Source organism: Anguilla anguilla, chromosome 5 (genome assembly GCF_013347855.1).
Source record: "Anguilla anguilla isolate fAngAng1 chromosome 5, fAngAng1.pri, whole genome shotgun sequence".
NCBI classification, from domain to species: domain Eukaryota; kingdom Metazoa; phylum Chordata; class Actinopteri; order Anguilliformes; family Anguillidae; genus Anguilla; species Anguilla anguilla.
This window is the reverse complement of record NC_049205.1, coordinates 15,868,336-15,884,344: the sequence shown is the minus strand read 5'-3', so window position 1 is coordinate 15,884,344 and position 16,009 is coordinate 15,868,336. Positions and strand designations below refer to the sequence as shown.

At 46.3% G+C, this 16,009-nt stretch overlaps 1 protein-coding gene across 5 annotated transcripts in view; it reads right to left on the bottom strand.

The window, feature by feature from the left end:
* The window catches only part of LOC118226887 (lipopolysaccharide-responsive and beige-like anchor protein), a 212,269-nt gene that overhangs the window by 169,316 nt on the left and 26,944 nt on the right, over positions 1-16,009 (bottom strand). For all 5 annotated transcript variants that reach the window (XM_035416849.1, XM_035416853.1, XM_035416854.1 and 2 more), the window contains exons 3-16: positions 15,443-15,674; positions 12,753-12,853; positions 12,281-12,376; positions 10,796-10,917; positions 9,713-9,839; positions 8,750-8,869; positions 6,780-6,926; positions 6,019-6,216; positions 3,408-3,541; positions 3,097-3,205; positions 2,101-2,253; positions 1,615-1,783; positions 763-842; positions 117-179 (exon numbers count right to left, since the gene is read on the bottom strand). In XM_035416849.1, the coding sequence (XP_035272740.1) occupies positions 117-179; positions 763-842; positions 1,615-1,783; positions 2,101-2,253; positions 3,097-3,205; positions 3,408-3,541; positions 6,019-6,216; positions 6,780-6,926; positions 8,750-8,869; positions 9,713-9,839; positions 10,796-10,917; positions 12,281-12,376; positions 12,753-12,853; positions 15,443-15,674 (1,851 nt within the window). The remainder of the gene's footprint in view (positions 1-116; positions 180-762; positions 843-1,614; positions 1,784-2,100; positions 2,254-3,096; positions 3,206-3,407; positions 3,542-6,018; positions 6,217-6,779; positions 6,927-8,749; positions 8,870-9,712; positions 9,840-10,795; positions 10,918-12,280; positions 12,377-12,752; positions 12,854-15,442; positions 15,675-16,009) is intronic.

The window sequence follows — 16,009 nt, the reverse complement described above, 5'->3', positions numbered from 1 at the left end:
AGCAGTAGTTGGATAGATATGTGTGATTACCTCATGCGTGGTGAGCAGTAGTTGGATAGATGTGTGTGATTACCTCATGCATGGTGAGCACATAGTTGGAATATGTGTGAGATTACCTCATGCATGGTGAGCAGGTAGTTGAGAATGCTCTGCAGTTCCTGTTCCCTCACCCCATGGTCCTGTATCAGAGGTAAAACTGGATTATGTCCTTGAGTTGGTACACAACAAACACTATTTACTGCGTGCACACCCTTAGATATCTTCCAGTTCCGATTTTCATTACCACATGACATTATGCTTTACATTATATGCAAAACGTCCACCTTCATACATTTAAAATCCTGACAACCAATACTAGATTTACACGTCCAAAATCAAAGTACTGTAATTTATTATTACCAAGACCGGTTTTCACTGTCAGCACTATTAAATTATAGTTATGATACATCAATTAAGCACTGCAATGCTCCTATAAATCATAAAAGTTCAAAACAGTTCAGAACAAAAACTCATCTCTGTCTGGAGGTTGTAAACTAAAAGTGTATATGATGCACAAAATTCAATTGCATACTGTATTATAAGACATCACATGCTACATACCTTGGTAAATGTTTTTGTCTTATAGTTTTCACTTGTTTTTGCTTGATTTGCTAAATTTAATTGTTTGAGATGTGTTTGCTGTATAAAGCAACAGGAAGCATTCCACACAGCATAAAGAGTGGGGCGGAGAGTGGGGTCAAGGAGTGCGCAGTGCACACTCACCTTCACGATCAGCTGCTTGATAAATAAAAGCAGGAAGGCTCTCATGGAGAGGATCTCCTTCTGAGTGGGTCTGGGCCCGTCTGAAGAGAGAGGGAGGAGACGTCAGCATGTGGGTCTGATTGTGTGTGTGTGTGTGTGTGTGTGTGTGCCTGTGTGAGTGTGTGTGTGTGCGCGTGTGTGAGTGTGTGTGCGTGTACGTATGTGTGTGCATGCACGCAACAGAAAGTAGGCCAGATAAAGACTGCCGGTAAGAGAGCATGAAACAGCATGAGTTAATGAGAAAGGGTGAGAGGGAGAGTGAGTGAGTGAGTCTCAGTGAATCTGAGTGTGTGAGCAAGTGAGAGAGTGAGTCTTGAGTGAGTAAATGAGTGAATGAGTGAGTTAGTGAGTGAGCAAGTCTTGAGTGAGTGAGTGAGTGAGTGAGTGAGCAAGCGATTGAGTGAAATCATTTCCAGGGCTCTAAATGTTCACAGACTACACATTAGGAGTCTAAAAGCATATATATATGCATACATCCATAAAAAGTATCCTTTCACATACTTCTTAAATGACCTTACCACCATACAATTAATCAGAAAGAAACCGTCTACGCAACTGAACAGGAAAGATGACACATAAAGCACATTGACAAAAGCATCCCACGGTAAAGTGGACAGCAATAGCATGCACACAGTGTGAACAGAAAAACTAAATCAGAAACTGGGCTTGAAGCTGGGTGGCTGCAGGTTTGAATCTCAGGTGGGAAACGGCCGTTGCACACACCGTGCACAAAAAGAAACGAAGCTATGTAAGTTGCTGTGGATAAAGAACGACTGCGAACGTAAATGCAAACGCGAATGGAAATGCTCTCACCGAGGCCTCTGGGCGTGACCCCGCTCCGCTCCTGAGGATTTGCCGCCCAGTAGTAGTACTTGAGCGTGTGCATGATCTGCACCACCGTGCCCACCCTGCGGACGGCGCTGTAGACGGCCACCGAGCTGACAAACTCCGTCGCCAGGTAGGTGTACAGGGTCTGCTGCACCTGCGGTGAACACCATGCAACTCAGAAACTCAGAATCTGCGCAACTGTGCGCAAAGACCCTTTAAACAGTGAGGCTCCTCATGCATTTAGCACCAAAAAATGCAATGCTGTACTAAAAAAACTCATTTCATGCATCATATGATCATAATAGAACCCAGACAACTATATTAGCTATTAGTTTAATGCAATCTACTGCACTAGTAACCTTAAAACAGATTTGGCTCAAAGTCACGTTAATGCTTTATAACAGAACTGTTCTGCGGGACAGCAGGGAAAGAGTGATGTACTGCCCCCATATGAGGCTGGGGAGAGGGCACCTTGGCAGAGCTGTGGATCCAGATGACGGGGTTGAACAGGATGTGATCGCACAGCTGTTTGAGCAGCACGACGCCGTTCGGCAGGTTGCTCAGGTAACGGGCGTAGGCGATGAAGATGTCCAGAATAGGCTGGGTCACGTGGACTTCGGAGGACTGGGGGGACGGGCGACAAAGAGGAGAGAGGAGACACGGTGAGCTGGTGGAGGAATAAAGTCTCCCTACAACAGCTGAGAGCACAAATATGATGTCATTCCTCCTTTTGATCACCTTGTTTTTCCGGGCCTTTACAAAGAAAGGACAAACGCCACAACTAAATTCTTGTGCGTTATAGCAGCAGATATCAGTGTCATGAGACAGTGTAGAAATAGTTAAAAACTTCAAAGAACAACTAACAAAGCAACCTCAAGGTTTTCGGTTCAATTCCCAGGAAGAGCACTGCCATCATAACCCTCGGTAAGGTACTTAACCAAAATCTAACTTCAGTAAATATTCAGTTGTATCAATGGATTGTATCTAAAAAGAGTATAAGCTCTTTAAGTCCATTTGGATGTGAGTATTTGCTAAATGCTTACTGTAAATACTGGAAGATGTAATTTGAAAAACCACAAAGAACAAGTGTAGCATCCTTTAAACTGAGATTAAGTGGAGGACTTCAAAATTATTTCTGAGAAAATGACCAATCCACAGCAGTGAAAACTGTCATCTGTGTTTGTACCAGAAGCCCCAATCCAGTGTGACTCACACAGCACATATTTTAGACCATTATTTATAGAGCCAAATACAGTATTTACTAAGGGAATTCAGGTTAAGAAACACTGCCCCAGCTGCCTGATTGTTGCTTGCAGTCAATGGCTCTGATTCTCATTTTTTATACAAGTAGTTTGTTGCAGCCAATATTTCTATTCTATTACACCTCCTCTGTTCAACTAGTTAAATAGTTGTGACTCTGTCTCCCCCTATGGGACAAATTCTGTAAGCACAGCTGATACCCCTCACCTTTTCTAGAGAGTATCCTATAACCAGAAAGCCCTTGGAGGCTAGGAGCTGCTCTTGCATAGCCACGGAGTTCTTCAGCAGTTCCATCAAAAATGACAGCAGCGTGTGGCTGAGGGAGAAAAAAAACAGACAGTCGAACAATTCAGCAGCAAACCCTAGGCACTTCATTCACTTCTTCATTCAGCTCTTCGGAATCCCATGAGTTGGTTAATACTACAGTATGTCTGATGCCATGAGTACGAGTGTAAACAATCTGCTCTCTGAATGTTTCAGAACAGAACAGAACCAGAACAGAAGACGCCAGTGCGCACCAGATGGAGGTGTCCAGCTGGTCAGTGGTGTGCTGGGGATAGTCGAGCTGGCCAAAGAGGGGGAAGAGGGCCTGGACTCCGCCGATGGAGTGAATGGCGCTCTGTACGGAGGGCGCGAGCACGGCTCTCACGTCCTGCGGAGGAAGACAGAAGGGGGATTCACTAGAGCTCCACACACAGACATGCGCACACACACACGTACGCACATACACACACGCACACAATGTAAGTGTCTCTGCTCGGTAGGTCTACAGTGTCTAAGTGCTACTGCTGAGTGAATCTTGTGTGCACGGGTCTAGAGAGCGTGCAGTGACTCTGCTCATTGAAACTATTCTACATCAGTAAGTGACTCTGCTCAGTAAATCTGTCCTCTGTACAGGTATAGTGACTCAGCTCAGTGAATCTGTCCTATGTAAGGTAAGAGACTCCATTCAGTGAACCTATCCTACGTATAGTAAGTGACACTGCTCAGTGAATCTATCCTATGTACCGTAAGTGATTCTGCTCAGTGACTCTATCCTTTGTATAGTAAGTGACCCTGCTCACTGAATCTATCCAATGTACAGTAAGTGACCCTGCTCAGTGAATCGATCCTTCATATAATAAGTGACCCTGATCAGTGAATCTATCAGACGAACAGCAAGTGACTCTGCTCAGTGAATCTATCCTACATATGGTAAATGACTCTGCTCAGTGAATCCATCCTACACACAGTACAATGAGTGACTCTGCTCAGTGAATCTATCCTACACACAGTACAATAAGTGACTCGGCTCAGTGAATCTATCCTACACACAGTACAATGAGTGACTCTGCTCAGTGAATCCATCCTACACACAGTACAATGAGTGACTCTGCTCAGTGAATCCATCCTACACACAGTACAATAAGTGACTCGGCTCAGTGAATCTATCCTACACACAGTACAATAAGTGACTCGGCTCAGTGAATCTATCCTACGCACAGTACAATGAGTGACTCAGCTCTGAGAACATATTCTTTGTGTAAGAAGCGACTCTGCTCTGAGGCCGCACTGCTCTAAATAGGTTGCTGCAGTTCCATCATTCACAGTGACAGGCGGAGCATCCTGAGGTGTTAATGTGACTTTAATTAGCCCGTGGCTCCTGCAGGCGAGGCTGCGGCACTAAGTGTGCTGCGCCACTGCGCCCTGCGACTGGGAGAAACGCCACCGCAGACCCCCTCGCGCCCCGCCACGCATCCGCAGCTGGAGCGGAAAATCACGCGCAGAGTCATGATGTCACGCTCAACCCACTAACAGGGTCACTGCTCACTTCCTGCCCGTAAACGAAGTGATTCATCAAAACTGATCGGGATGAGCTGTAACCTCACCGCGATATGAATGAAACCTTTCCAAAGGTTAAAGAGTTCAGTTAAATTATGATTACAGACCGCTCTGTATGTGTGTGCACGCACGCGTGTGTGTGTATGTGTCTGTGTGTGTGTGTGTCTGCGTCTGTCTGCGTTTGTATGCGAGTGTGCACATAATATGCATAGATAAGCGAGTTCTGTGCCTGGTGTGTAAGTGTGTGTCTGTCTCTCTGTCTGTGTTCGTATGCGAGTGCACATGTGCATGTATATGCGAGTTCTCTGCCTGCGTGCGTGTGTGTGTGTGTGTTGCGTGTATTTGGAAAGACCACGAACATCCTTCAGCTGTAACATCATTTGGTTTATGTTCATTCGCTACAAAAAAGAAACTAAATTATTTTATGGAAAATACATTTTTATGGAAAGGTTTTCTTAATGCGCATTAAATCCAGATTGTGCACTCCCTGCAGATATTCTCCAATAAAATAATGTATTCTACCTTCAAACGCTAAATACCTCAGGCTCACAGTGCAGTGAATCACTATGCAGCTTGCACAGCAGTTTGGCTCCGCAAGTTCATTTAAGAACACCGCTCACAGTGAACCTAATTATCTGTCAGAGTGGAAATAAAGCATATGACACAGGTGCTGTGGGTCTTCTTTTGATCTTCGGTCTTAATTAAACATTTACTTAATGAGACGTGTCACCGGACCGGGCAGTTTGAGCTGCCCCAGGCTGCGAGAACCGGAATCAGAGGTACTCTGGGCAAGAGTGAGGGTCTAGGGCTAAATCGGACGATTATCGTAGGTAATAACAATCATTGCCCGCCAATCGGCTTTCAGCTTTCTTTTGTCTCTACTTTAACCAGCTTTCGTTCATCTTTTCTTTTCTTCATTCCTGATGGGGTAGTAAACATGAAAATTTCACAGGCCATGTGAAATGCTTCAGGGGGAAAAAAAAACATCACCAGTGATATCTACTGGGTGTGGATAAGACAGCCAATCAGCAGCAAGCCAATCACAAGGAAGCTGTATGATCTTGCTGCTGATTGGCTGCTTATTCAACATCCAATAGATACCAGTGGTAATGCTTTTTTGCCCCGGAAGTATTTCATGGATGTTTGTTCATTTGGATGTTTACTACCTCATGAGGTATAATTAAAGGAAAAAAGACTGAAAGAAAGACAACACACCCCACGCTGGCTATGATGGTTATTGCACTCAAAAATATTTGACAGTTATCGTTAGGGCATATGGCCCAGCCCTAGGAGGGGCGAGCCTCGTACCTGCAGCATAAGGGCATGGGGCGAGTGCACGAAGATGGAGGGGCTGCCTCTGCAGGAGGAGTCCAGGCACAGCTGGGCGTCGGTGGCCCGGGGGTTGTAGGCGAAGGCGATGGAGTTGAGGAGCTTGCCGTCGTACAGGACCATCTTGTGGTGCTCGGCCAACATCAGGTCACTCTCGGCGCTGTGATTGAACGTGCCCTGTGGGGGGGGGGGGGGGGGGGGGGGGGGGGCAAAAGGTCCATGTTAGTCCTTTTTTACAGCCAATTTTACACGCTCTTACCAGAACACCAAGTCAATATGCACAACTGAAGGCTACAGGAGGAGCCCAAGCCTAATAACTCCACTGGATCAAATGAGCGACAGTAGCATCACTGTCATTGATGATTTATTTATTTTTTTTAATCTGAGAATGAGTAAAGACTGCTCACATGACCCATGCCCCCTCCCCAAATTAATTAGCCTCTTCCATAATGAAGAGTTTCAAGATTGTTGAGCAGATTCATTCTGACTTCAAGTCTGGACTAAGACTTGACATGTTGAATCTTGAAGACCACAGCCAAACAAAAATTCTCAGCCAATTAAATTATAGAAATTAGTATAGTATGAAATCTCAAAACAGACATGCCCTCATGTATTTTTCAGTTTCCATTTTATTTGTGTCAGCATATTTGTCATAAATGAGTCACTTGGATAAGAAGTAGATGTACGCTTGTCCACAAGAGGTGCATCAGGTGACCCCTGACTCTCAGGGGGTAACAAACCTTGTACGAAGGGCCCAGCTGGTAGATTCCCAGGACCTGAGCGGCATTGAGGGAGTCGCTGAACACGTACACCGCCCCCATCTGGCCAGAGAAGACACGGCTGGAATCCGCCGTCTCCGATGAGCCCAGGAAGCACTTGTCGAACGTCTGCGTGATGAAGGGGACAGCGACAGTTGCAAAGAGGGATAGCGGTGTTACCGTTGGACCAGCAGAATTCAGCTACAGGTTACCCCTCACTAGCATATGCACCATTACTGAGCAGCACGTGGACATTCTCAGTCTCATGTGAGATGAACTGGTATAACTGAAAGGAGATGTTTCAGCGAACATAAAGCCACTTCTATGAAGAAGCAGACCACTTATTCTGGAATGGGAATTTGGACCAATACAGACGATCATCAATAAAAATTATGGTCCTTGCAGAATTATAATGTTCTGTCATAAATTAACAAAACCACACACGTCTCTCTAATGCGCATTGCAGCATTGAATTTATTGCACCAACATTTTGGCTGTGAAGTTTTGTCAGGGTGAATCAGGCAATATATTTAATATTGATAGAGTGCCTTTCCATATCCCAAGGGTGTTTTGCACGATACAGGATCGTAGAAGTTCAAGGCAAACAAAGTTAAGGCAGGGACAGCAACAAGAGAAAATACAACCAACAGGAAAACCTAGACAACAAGAACTGTGAATCAAATAATGAAACAGAACACAATAATGCTCTATAACAGTTCTTAACAGTGAGAGAGGGTTTGAGTCACTCACAACACGCGGAAGACGAGCGCAAAATCAGTTCAAAGTTGTGGTGTATAGGCGTGCGCTGCTTTACTCATTTCTTTGCACGTCAAACTCCCCTGAAGCCTACAACCTCACGCAGTGTGTGTGTGGCCTTTCATCTTGTTACGCTCCATTAAACAGGGCATTACAGCACAAAGGCTGTCTTCATTGTTGTGTAAGCTGCCAATCATATTTTCCACAGTAGCAACAATCGCATAAAAAAGGCAAAAATATCAACATAAATATCACAGCGGTATGTTATCAAACATTGTTCCTTTCCACCACCATTCCAGCCCCCCCCCCCCCCCCCCCCCCCCCCACTTCTGAGCCACTTCAGCCATTATGCAGAAGCGAATGTCTATCACGCACGGCACCTCGGGGTGTTTTCAAACACCTGCCATCTCTCCGGCAATATAAATGATCCTCATTAAACTCTTATCACTTCACAGGAAACTACGCGCGGCTCGCGAGCCAGCCTTCATTACGGCTCAGATCCAGCGTGGTCGCGTCAGGAGGACAGGCGAACGGCAACAAGAGAGGACAAGAGACATGTGCAGGTTTTTCTAGCTTTTTTTTTTTTTGTTTGTTTGCCTTTTGCAATGACAAAGGCAAGGCCCTTATGAATCATGCCATGTCGTTAACATTCAACCGACGAAGGAGAAAATAAAAGTTGCACACTCCCTCTGGCATGCATGCAATGCATCTTTCCTGAAAATAGCAAAAGCCACTCCACAATAACTCTGTCCCCTGATCACAGCGCTGCTTCTGCATACGTATTGTTTTGTTCTGTTTCAAATTAAGTTAAATTGGTATGAGGAGAGCGATACTTTCTTTATTTTCACTTATTATGAGATAACAGATCAGTCTGCACTTATTTCCTCTGTCTAATGAACATTATACACTCTACTGTGTAACCTCAGGTTTAGCCTATCCTGCTGCTCCACAAACCCTCTCTCTTGGCTTCCGATTCATCACTCCAAAAAAACATTTATGCCCAAATAAAAGGTCAGATTAAAGTTGAAATCTGGAAAAAACATTGAAATTGTATAATTGTTTCCTCTATAAGAAAGTTGAGCAATATATGGACGGATGATTTTGTTTATGCGGTGGGAAACACCATTTGGCATCCAGGCACTGCAACTTAACTTCAGTAAGTATTAAGCAAAGGTGAATCAAAATTTGATACTTACGTCATTGGTGCTGACCGACCAGTTTACGTCCTCACATGACGCCAGTTCCCCGTTGACATAGCACCAGATTTCACTGTTCTTCCAGCGATGGTAGACGTGCACTATGGTCACCATGTACCACTGAGAAACACAGATATGTAAAATAACTGGAAAGAACTACCACACACGTTTATCCAGTTACATTCAACAGACAACCAGTGCTGATGCAGGCCAAACAGGAAGTGGTAATGGAAGTCAGAGAAGCAGTTCTTGTGGAACCGCATTTCTAAACTCCTCCAGTGAGCCGTACTCCCCAAGGTGGAGAAATACAATCCAAAGCCCTGGGCTACTCTCCCACCAGCTCTGCTATCAGCGGTCTGGAGGCCTACTGGGAGGATATATATTGCAATTACAGGCCCTTTGGGAGAAATGTTCCCGGGCAGTGAGTGGAGTGGCAGATAAGAACAGATCCAGATGCCATGAAATGAGGTGGCCCTGTCCCTCCTGGGGACTGCTTCCAAACAGTAAGGGAGTAAATGGTAAACCTGAGTTGGCTATTTGCACCATTACCCAGCCCACCCCCCACCCTCCCTGGGCAGATTGGATTCAGCAGATATTCCCTACAAGCACAGGCTCAATCCTGCATCAGTCTCCAAGAGGGCAGGACAGATTGATATAATCCTGAAAGCATCTGCACAGTGTCTCTACTGTCCCACAGTTTCTCTACTGTCCCTGCAGTGTCTCAAATGTCCCTTCAGTGTCTAAAATGTCCTCACAGTGTCTCTAGTGTCCCCACAGTGTCTGTAGTGTCTCCACAATGTCTCTCGTGTCTCCGCAATGTCTCTATTGTCCCCAGTGTCTATAGTGTCCCTACAACGTCTCTAGTGACCCCACAACCTCTCTAGTGTCTACAATGTCTCTAGTGACCCCACAGCGTCTCTAGTGTCCCCACAGCGTCGCTAGTGTCCCCACAGTGTTGCCTACCTTCTGCGGTTTGAAGTCGTACTTCACACAGTGCTGGATCCCCTTCCCCTTGGACTTCACCGCGGTCACGGTCAAACAGCCGGCCACAAAGTGGGCCGAGTAGCCCAGGCCTTTGCCGGTGCGAAAGCTGAAAGAGAGAAGCACAGCAGCTCCGTTTCTGCTGGACGGACAAAGGCCGATCCGCGGCGGCTGGCGAGCGGCGAGACGGGCCGCGGGGAAGGAAGCGGGCGACGCCAGCGCGAAACGAATTTGCATCTCGCCGGCGACCACACCTGTAATTTACTGAAGTAATCTCGTTTTAAAAGGTTGCAGTCAGTGCCGCGGTGAAATTTTATGACGCCTTATCAGCCGCGCGGCTGCAATTCTCTTAAAACCTAAACAGCCTCCTTTGCATAAATGAGATTTGTGACAGGAATGAATTAAGGGATGAAAATAGGCCAGCGAAGACCCTGGTTTCCAGGCCCTCGGAGAGAGGGGGGTGAGATGGATGTGGCAGCCCCGGCGTGCTTTCCGCACGGCACAGCGGAGCCTCATTTATTATGTCTTCATTTTTATTTCTGTTACAACCACAGCAGTCCCAGGCTCAGTGACTTGCACAGAGTTACAGTGAGAGTTACCAGAACATTCTGCCCAAGGTCTAGCCCCAGAGGTCTAGCTGTTGATTCATCTCAGGCACCACCCCCACCCAGACTTGGTTCAAATACTTTATAATGCAAAATAATTTAACTCTTAAGATGCATGTAAGACGCATGTTTAGAAATGGCGCTAACCAAATTTTACCAGTGGAAACCCAAGTAAATTCCGCGGTTTCAGGGCATTTTGAGTTAAACAGGAGCTGAGCCACTACTCAGCAATGCAGAGCACTGGTAAAGCACACAAGCTTCTGGGTTTTAAGATGGGACATGGGCAATACACGCAGTGGTACACTTACACCACCCTGATAAGTACAAACAACACGCTAACAGACAAAATCTGTGGCAGCCACAGTATAATCATACCGCTATATAGCAGAGCAGTGAAAAGAGGCACTTGTGAGCATGTGCAGGTGACAGTGTGGGGCCCGCCCTCCCCTCCACCACTCACCAGTACAGGTAAGGCTTGTCATTCTCCAGATTCATCGTGTTGAGCGGGTCCAAGCGCATCCAGGTTTGGAAGGTGAATCCGTTCAGGTAGGGCCACTTTGCAATGGGAGGTAGAGCTATAGCCTGGGGAACGCAGACACAAAATCAGCATTTTCCAGAAAGCTTTTTTTCCAGATTTCCAGTGTTTCTTTATGATGTGCTATGCAGTATTCACACTGGAATTACATGCAACAGCACTTTGAGCCAAATCGGACAGGCTTTTATGACCCTCATAAATCAGGCTCATAAATTACATGGATGAGCAAGGGCCCAACTTTTGTGTCCAAGGATATGAAGAAAAGACTTTCAGATCATGTAGGGTTTCCCTGATCCGGTTTTTCTTCTCAGTACACCATAGGGCAAAACGGAATCTCGGTTCTCAAAGTCCTCATCCATGTCATTCCCCCACAAAAAAAAATCTCCCCATCAAACAGCTGTAGTCAAATCCACATGTCTCTTTCAAGCTGAAACAGTGTGCATCACACGGGATCCGCAGAGTCCGTTTCTTCCAGACACGAGCAGTCGAGCAGTCCCCTCAGTCAGGCAGAAGTAATTTAATCATTCTCTCAATCAGACAGAAGCAATCAAGTCAGTCTCTAAATAAAATAGGAGCAGTTGAGTCTGTCTTCACAGTCCTTCTCTGTGCATTTTGGCAGAGAGATCCAATTCTCAAGTCTCTGTTGTTTTTCCCTGCAGCTACAGCGTAGTCACGTACCAGCTGTACCAGGCTTGTGTTGACATCTCAAGCTAACAATCGCTCACCCAAATGGTGCACAGGGAATTTGAGAATTAAAACCTGACTCGCGCCTGCAAAAACTGTTGCTCCCTGCACTACATCCTTGTTCGTGGAAAAGCAAGACAACACTGGGTTTTTTTTCTGGAAATAATGTCTACAATAATAGGGAGAAGTGCGACAAGACTTCTCTCATTAATGAGATCAGATAGGAAAATATACTGAGAGAGAGAGCACAGTCTGTTAATAACAAGCTATCCTGTGAATCTCTTTAATGGCAACGTGCTGTCTAGACTGCTCCAGGTAATGTCTACAATCTATTACTGTCTGATCACAAAAATAACTTCATTAATACGGTTACCATGACAGAGAAATGATCTAAATGGAGTAAGGAAGGACAGAAATCTTATAAAAAATGGTACCGATGTAGTGAGTCTGGCTACGATAGCGCCTTGCTGTAAGACTGTGGATGAAGGTACCTACTACATGACCTAGTGCTGGCCAGGCCTGGCTGGATCAGTTCAGTGCGTATAGACTGAGTAAAGCTGACAACAGTGCTGAGTAGTGGGTCATCAACCCATCCAAGTAAGCAGTGGGTGCGTGCGTGCGTGCGTCTGTGTGTCTGTATGCCCGAGTGTCTGTGCGTCTGCGTGTGTGTGTGTGTGTGTGTGTGTGTGTGAGTGTGTGTGTGTGTGCACGTCTGTGCATACTCACCGCAGCACTCTTCCCAGGGAAGCTGAAGAAGGCGTCTGGTCCGTTTCTGTGAGCTATACAGTTCAACACCGAGAGCAGCTTCACAGCATGTGGAGGCTGCAGGACAGATGGAGAGCAGCCATGTCACCACACACAGACACATACACACAGAGAAAATTCCCCAAACAAAATATTATCACCCGCAAAAATAGGGCACAAATAAACAGTTCTTGAGCTCATACAAAGCAAAAACCTGGATTCATTTATAACATTTCACATCGCATTTTGCAAAAAAATTATGAATCTCCTTCTACATTATAGGATGGAGATGATATTCTGTGTCCGAGTCATCAAAAAGTAATCCAAGACGGGCATTAAAACACAGCTAACACTGACAGTGGAAACTGCTGTTGTTGTCAAATTCCCAAGTCTTGCTGGCATATTTCTTAAGGCAGTTTACACACAGACAGACTGAGCAGGAGGACAAACGTACCCATTTTCCCTCCTCTCCCTGCAGTTTGCTGAAAAACAGCTTCAGCTCGTGCGGAGTGATGCTGTAGCTGGCCAGGGCTCCCAGCATGTCCACCATCAGATCTGTAACCCACAGGATAGGGAGAGAGGTCAAAGGTCATACCACGGGGCTACTGCACATACTGGAAACCCCTCCAAAAGGTCAGTCACAGCTTATTATTCATTTCTGAATTGTGGGAAGAACAGTACTGAATATCAGAGGACAGAAAGATAAAGATACCATTATACTCAGACAACAGAGACAGATACAGTTCAGTTCAGCACTTGTCCTGTTTGGAGTAACTGTGTGGCTGTTGTTTGGGCAGGAAAATACACTTTTCTTTGCCTAGTGTACTCCATTGTGTCCGATAATGACTTCCACTTTTGGAGTTCTCCTATAGTCAGATAGTTCCTATTGCAGACAGGGCAGTGTATTCTGAGGCATGTATGAAGAAATGGAGACTGGCACGGGAAGTTGTGGGGTGTGCCCATGTCGCTCCAGCACTTCTCCACTGTGAGGGGGCTCATTCTGATGCTACGGGGGGACCCGCGGTACAGTGAGCAACCCCCACAGCACCAGGAGTGCTGCCGGAGCTCCGGTCTGTCGGAGGGCCTCCTGCGGTGCACTACCAGCACGTTGCTGTCATCACAGGGTGAGCTCCCCTTGACTTCGTCATTACTGGACAAAGCCACAAGGCAGTGGATGGCAGACATCAGGCAGGGGGCCGACCCTGACTGTCTAACCTCTTGGGCCCATTGCTGTTACGAGACCCCCGACAGATTTAGCCCGAGGTCATGAGATTCCCAGTTGTCATGTGCCATCACGGTGAGGCACAGTATGGGGTCAGGAGAGGCTCTGTACTGTCAGGGGAAGATGTAGCATTAGCTTCCCTTTTCGCTACAAGGGCTAGCCAGCAGCAGATGAAAAGCAAGAAGCAGCAAGCTGACAAGCTCCTCAGCTTACTGTGTACTGCACTAGATGCATCACAACGCCCTGTGGGAACAAACACACACACACACACACACACACACTTCATTCCTGTGGAGAAAGAAATATCATTCATATTTTACAGTCGTAGCTGGCCCAGTTTACAGCTCTGGAAGCAGTTGCTCTTAACAAATTATTCAGGATAAGCCTACCCTACCCTAATCTACATCAAAACATTTTGTGAAGAAATCTGAAACTGATCCCGGGTCAGCCATTGGGGTTTTTGCTACTCCCTAGCAGTAAATTCAGATACAAAGCTGTGCCAATGGAGCATGAAACATTTCACGAGGCCCTCGATAACAGGTTTTTGGCTGATCCGGTCGTGAAAAATGTTTCATTTCAGCAAATGAAGGACGTGAATCGGCATCCCACAGGACTCCAGGCAATAACTCTCACATGACGCAACCTTTCAGAACATGCTGAGACAAAACTGTCCCATTTTCAGTCTGGTCCTTCAGTAGCCAGCAAAAGGAGAGTGTGAACGATTCAAAGAGCAAATAACACAATCTTGGAAAAGAACAGCAACCTCACAGTACTATGTCTATCTTTAGATTTTTCTGAGAACCAATTCCATGCTCATAATGAAACATCCTTTTACAGTAAAGCAAACCCAATCGTTCTCTTTCATGGCTTTTTGCAGGTCTTGTGACATGCATCTCTGCAATGGCACTGACACGACTGTAGCTTTACTTATCTCTAGCTACACTGGCCATTTTTCAGCAATGCTAAATGCACATTCAGTAAGTCACCACTAAATGTCTCCTGAATGTACAACTGGTAAAATGCAAAGTCGAAAGGCTGCAAGATGCTTGGTCGCCCAGTGATACGCATTGACAGGCAGCCAATGCGAGTGCCTTTCTTGTTATTCTGCAACTACGCCCTTGATGTAGCGCGCATCTTGGACTCAAGCCAATAATGACTTGCAGTGGATCAGCCGGTTGCTCTGACAGGTTTGTGACTATGCTGAGCAGCGGTTACGTCGATGGTCTGTGCCCTCCCCTGGGAGAGTGGTGGTAAGGAGGCAGCACCAAGAGCACAACAGCATTTACACGAAGGCTTTTAAAAATCTAATGGCGGAAACGTGGCTGGAGTGAACTCCCGGGTGCAGAACGTCCGTCACAGGCACGGCCCCTGGTGGTGTGACCGTGTGTAGTGTGCTGTGGCTTTTATAAGTGCACAATGACACACTTTAGCTTTTTAATCCTTCATTTAAGCAGGGAAGGTCCATTGAGAACATGTTTCTCTTTGTCAAGGATAACCTGGGAAAGAGGCCAGAGGGAACAGTTGCGAGTGGGGAGTCAGAGAGTGAGAACAGGACTAAAGCCCCTGGAGCAATTTATTGGTTTATGGGACTTGCTCAAGGGCCCAAAGTTCTTGACCCAACTTCACCTCTCCAGATACAAGTCCGCATCCCTGTATGCCCACCAGGGGCTCAAACCAGCAGTCACCAGTCGAACAGCCCACGTTACTGCATGTTGTAGCATGTTACCCAACCACCAACTGAGCGGTGCCAACATTCTGTCTCCGACATCACACACAATACATCCCCCAAGGACTGTTGCAGAACGCAGCCGAGTGAACTTGTTGAATATATGGAATGAGTGAAATGTAACACTGTCAGCTTTCGGCCTATTAAATAAGCTCCTGTTCTCAGGGGGGTGAGGGGTTTGGGGGCGGGGCCTCACCTGCGATCACGCAGTCGGCCCTGTGGAGGCGGGTCAGGAGCTGCTCGATCAGGCCCGCCTCCGTGCAGGCCTGCAGGTTGCGTAGGCTCTTCCTGAGGATGGCGCTGAAGATGCTCCACACCTCCGCCTGGCAGGTGGGCTCGCACTTGTCCAGAAGCTCCACCATGCAGGTGACGCTCTCCGCCTGCTGGACGACGAAGTTGAGCTCCAGGTCAAACTGCCCACCCACCAGCTGCACGTGACAGGGAGGTAAAAACAAACATGCAGGGTCAGAACTGGGGCCACCCATTTCCATTTCAGTCAGTTAAGGAAATTAAATTCAGTTTGTGAACTTAAAAATGCTAAAATGCCCATTACGTCCTATGTGGATATTTCAGTTAACAAAAATGCTCTGATGAAGGTCCACAAATCAAAGAATTAGCGCTTTTCAATGCACCAAAGTGTACAAGTGAAACTTGCAAGAAACACAGTGTGGGAGTTTTTGTTTCGATTTAGATTTAATTTCAGCTTAATTGACCAAATCGTACAGCTAGATTTGATTTAGTGACCCATGAAAATGAATTTAAA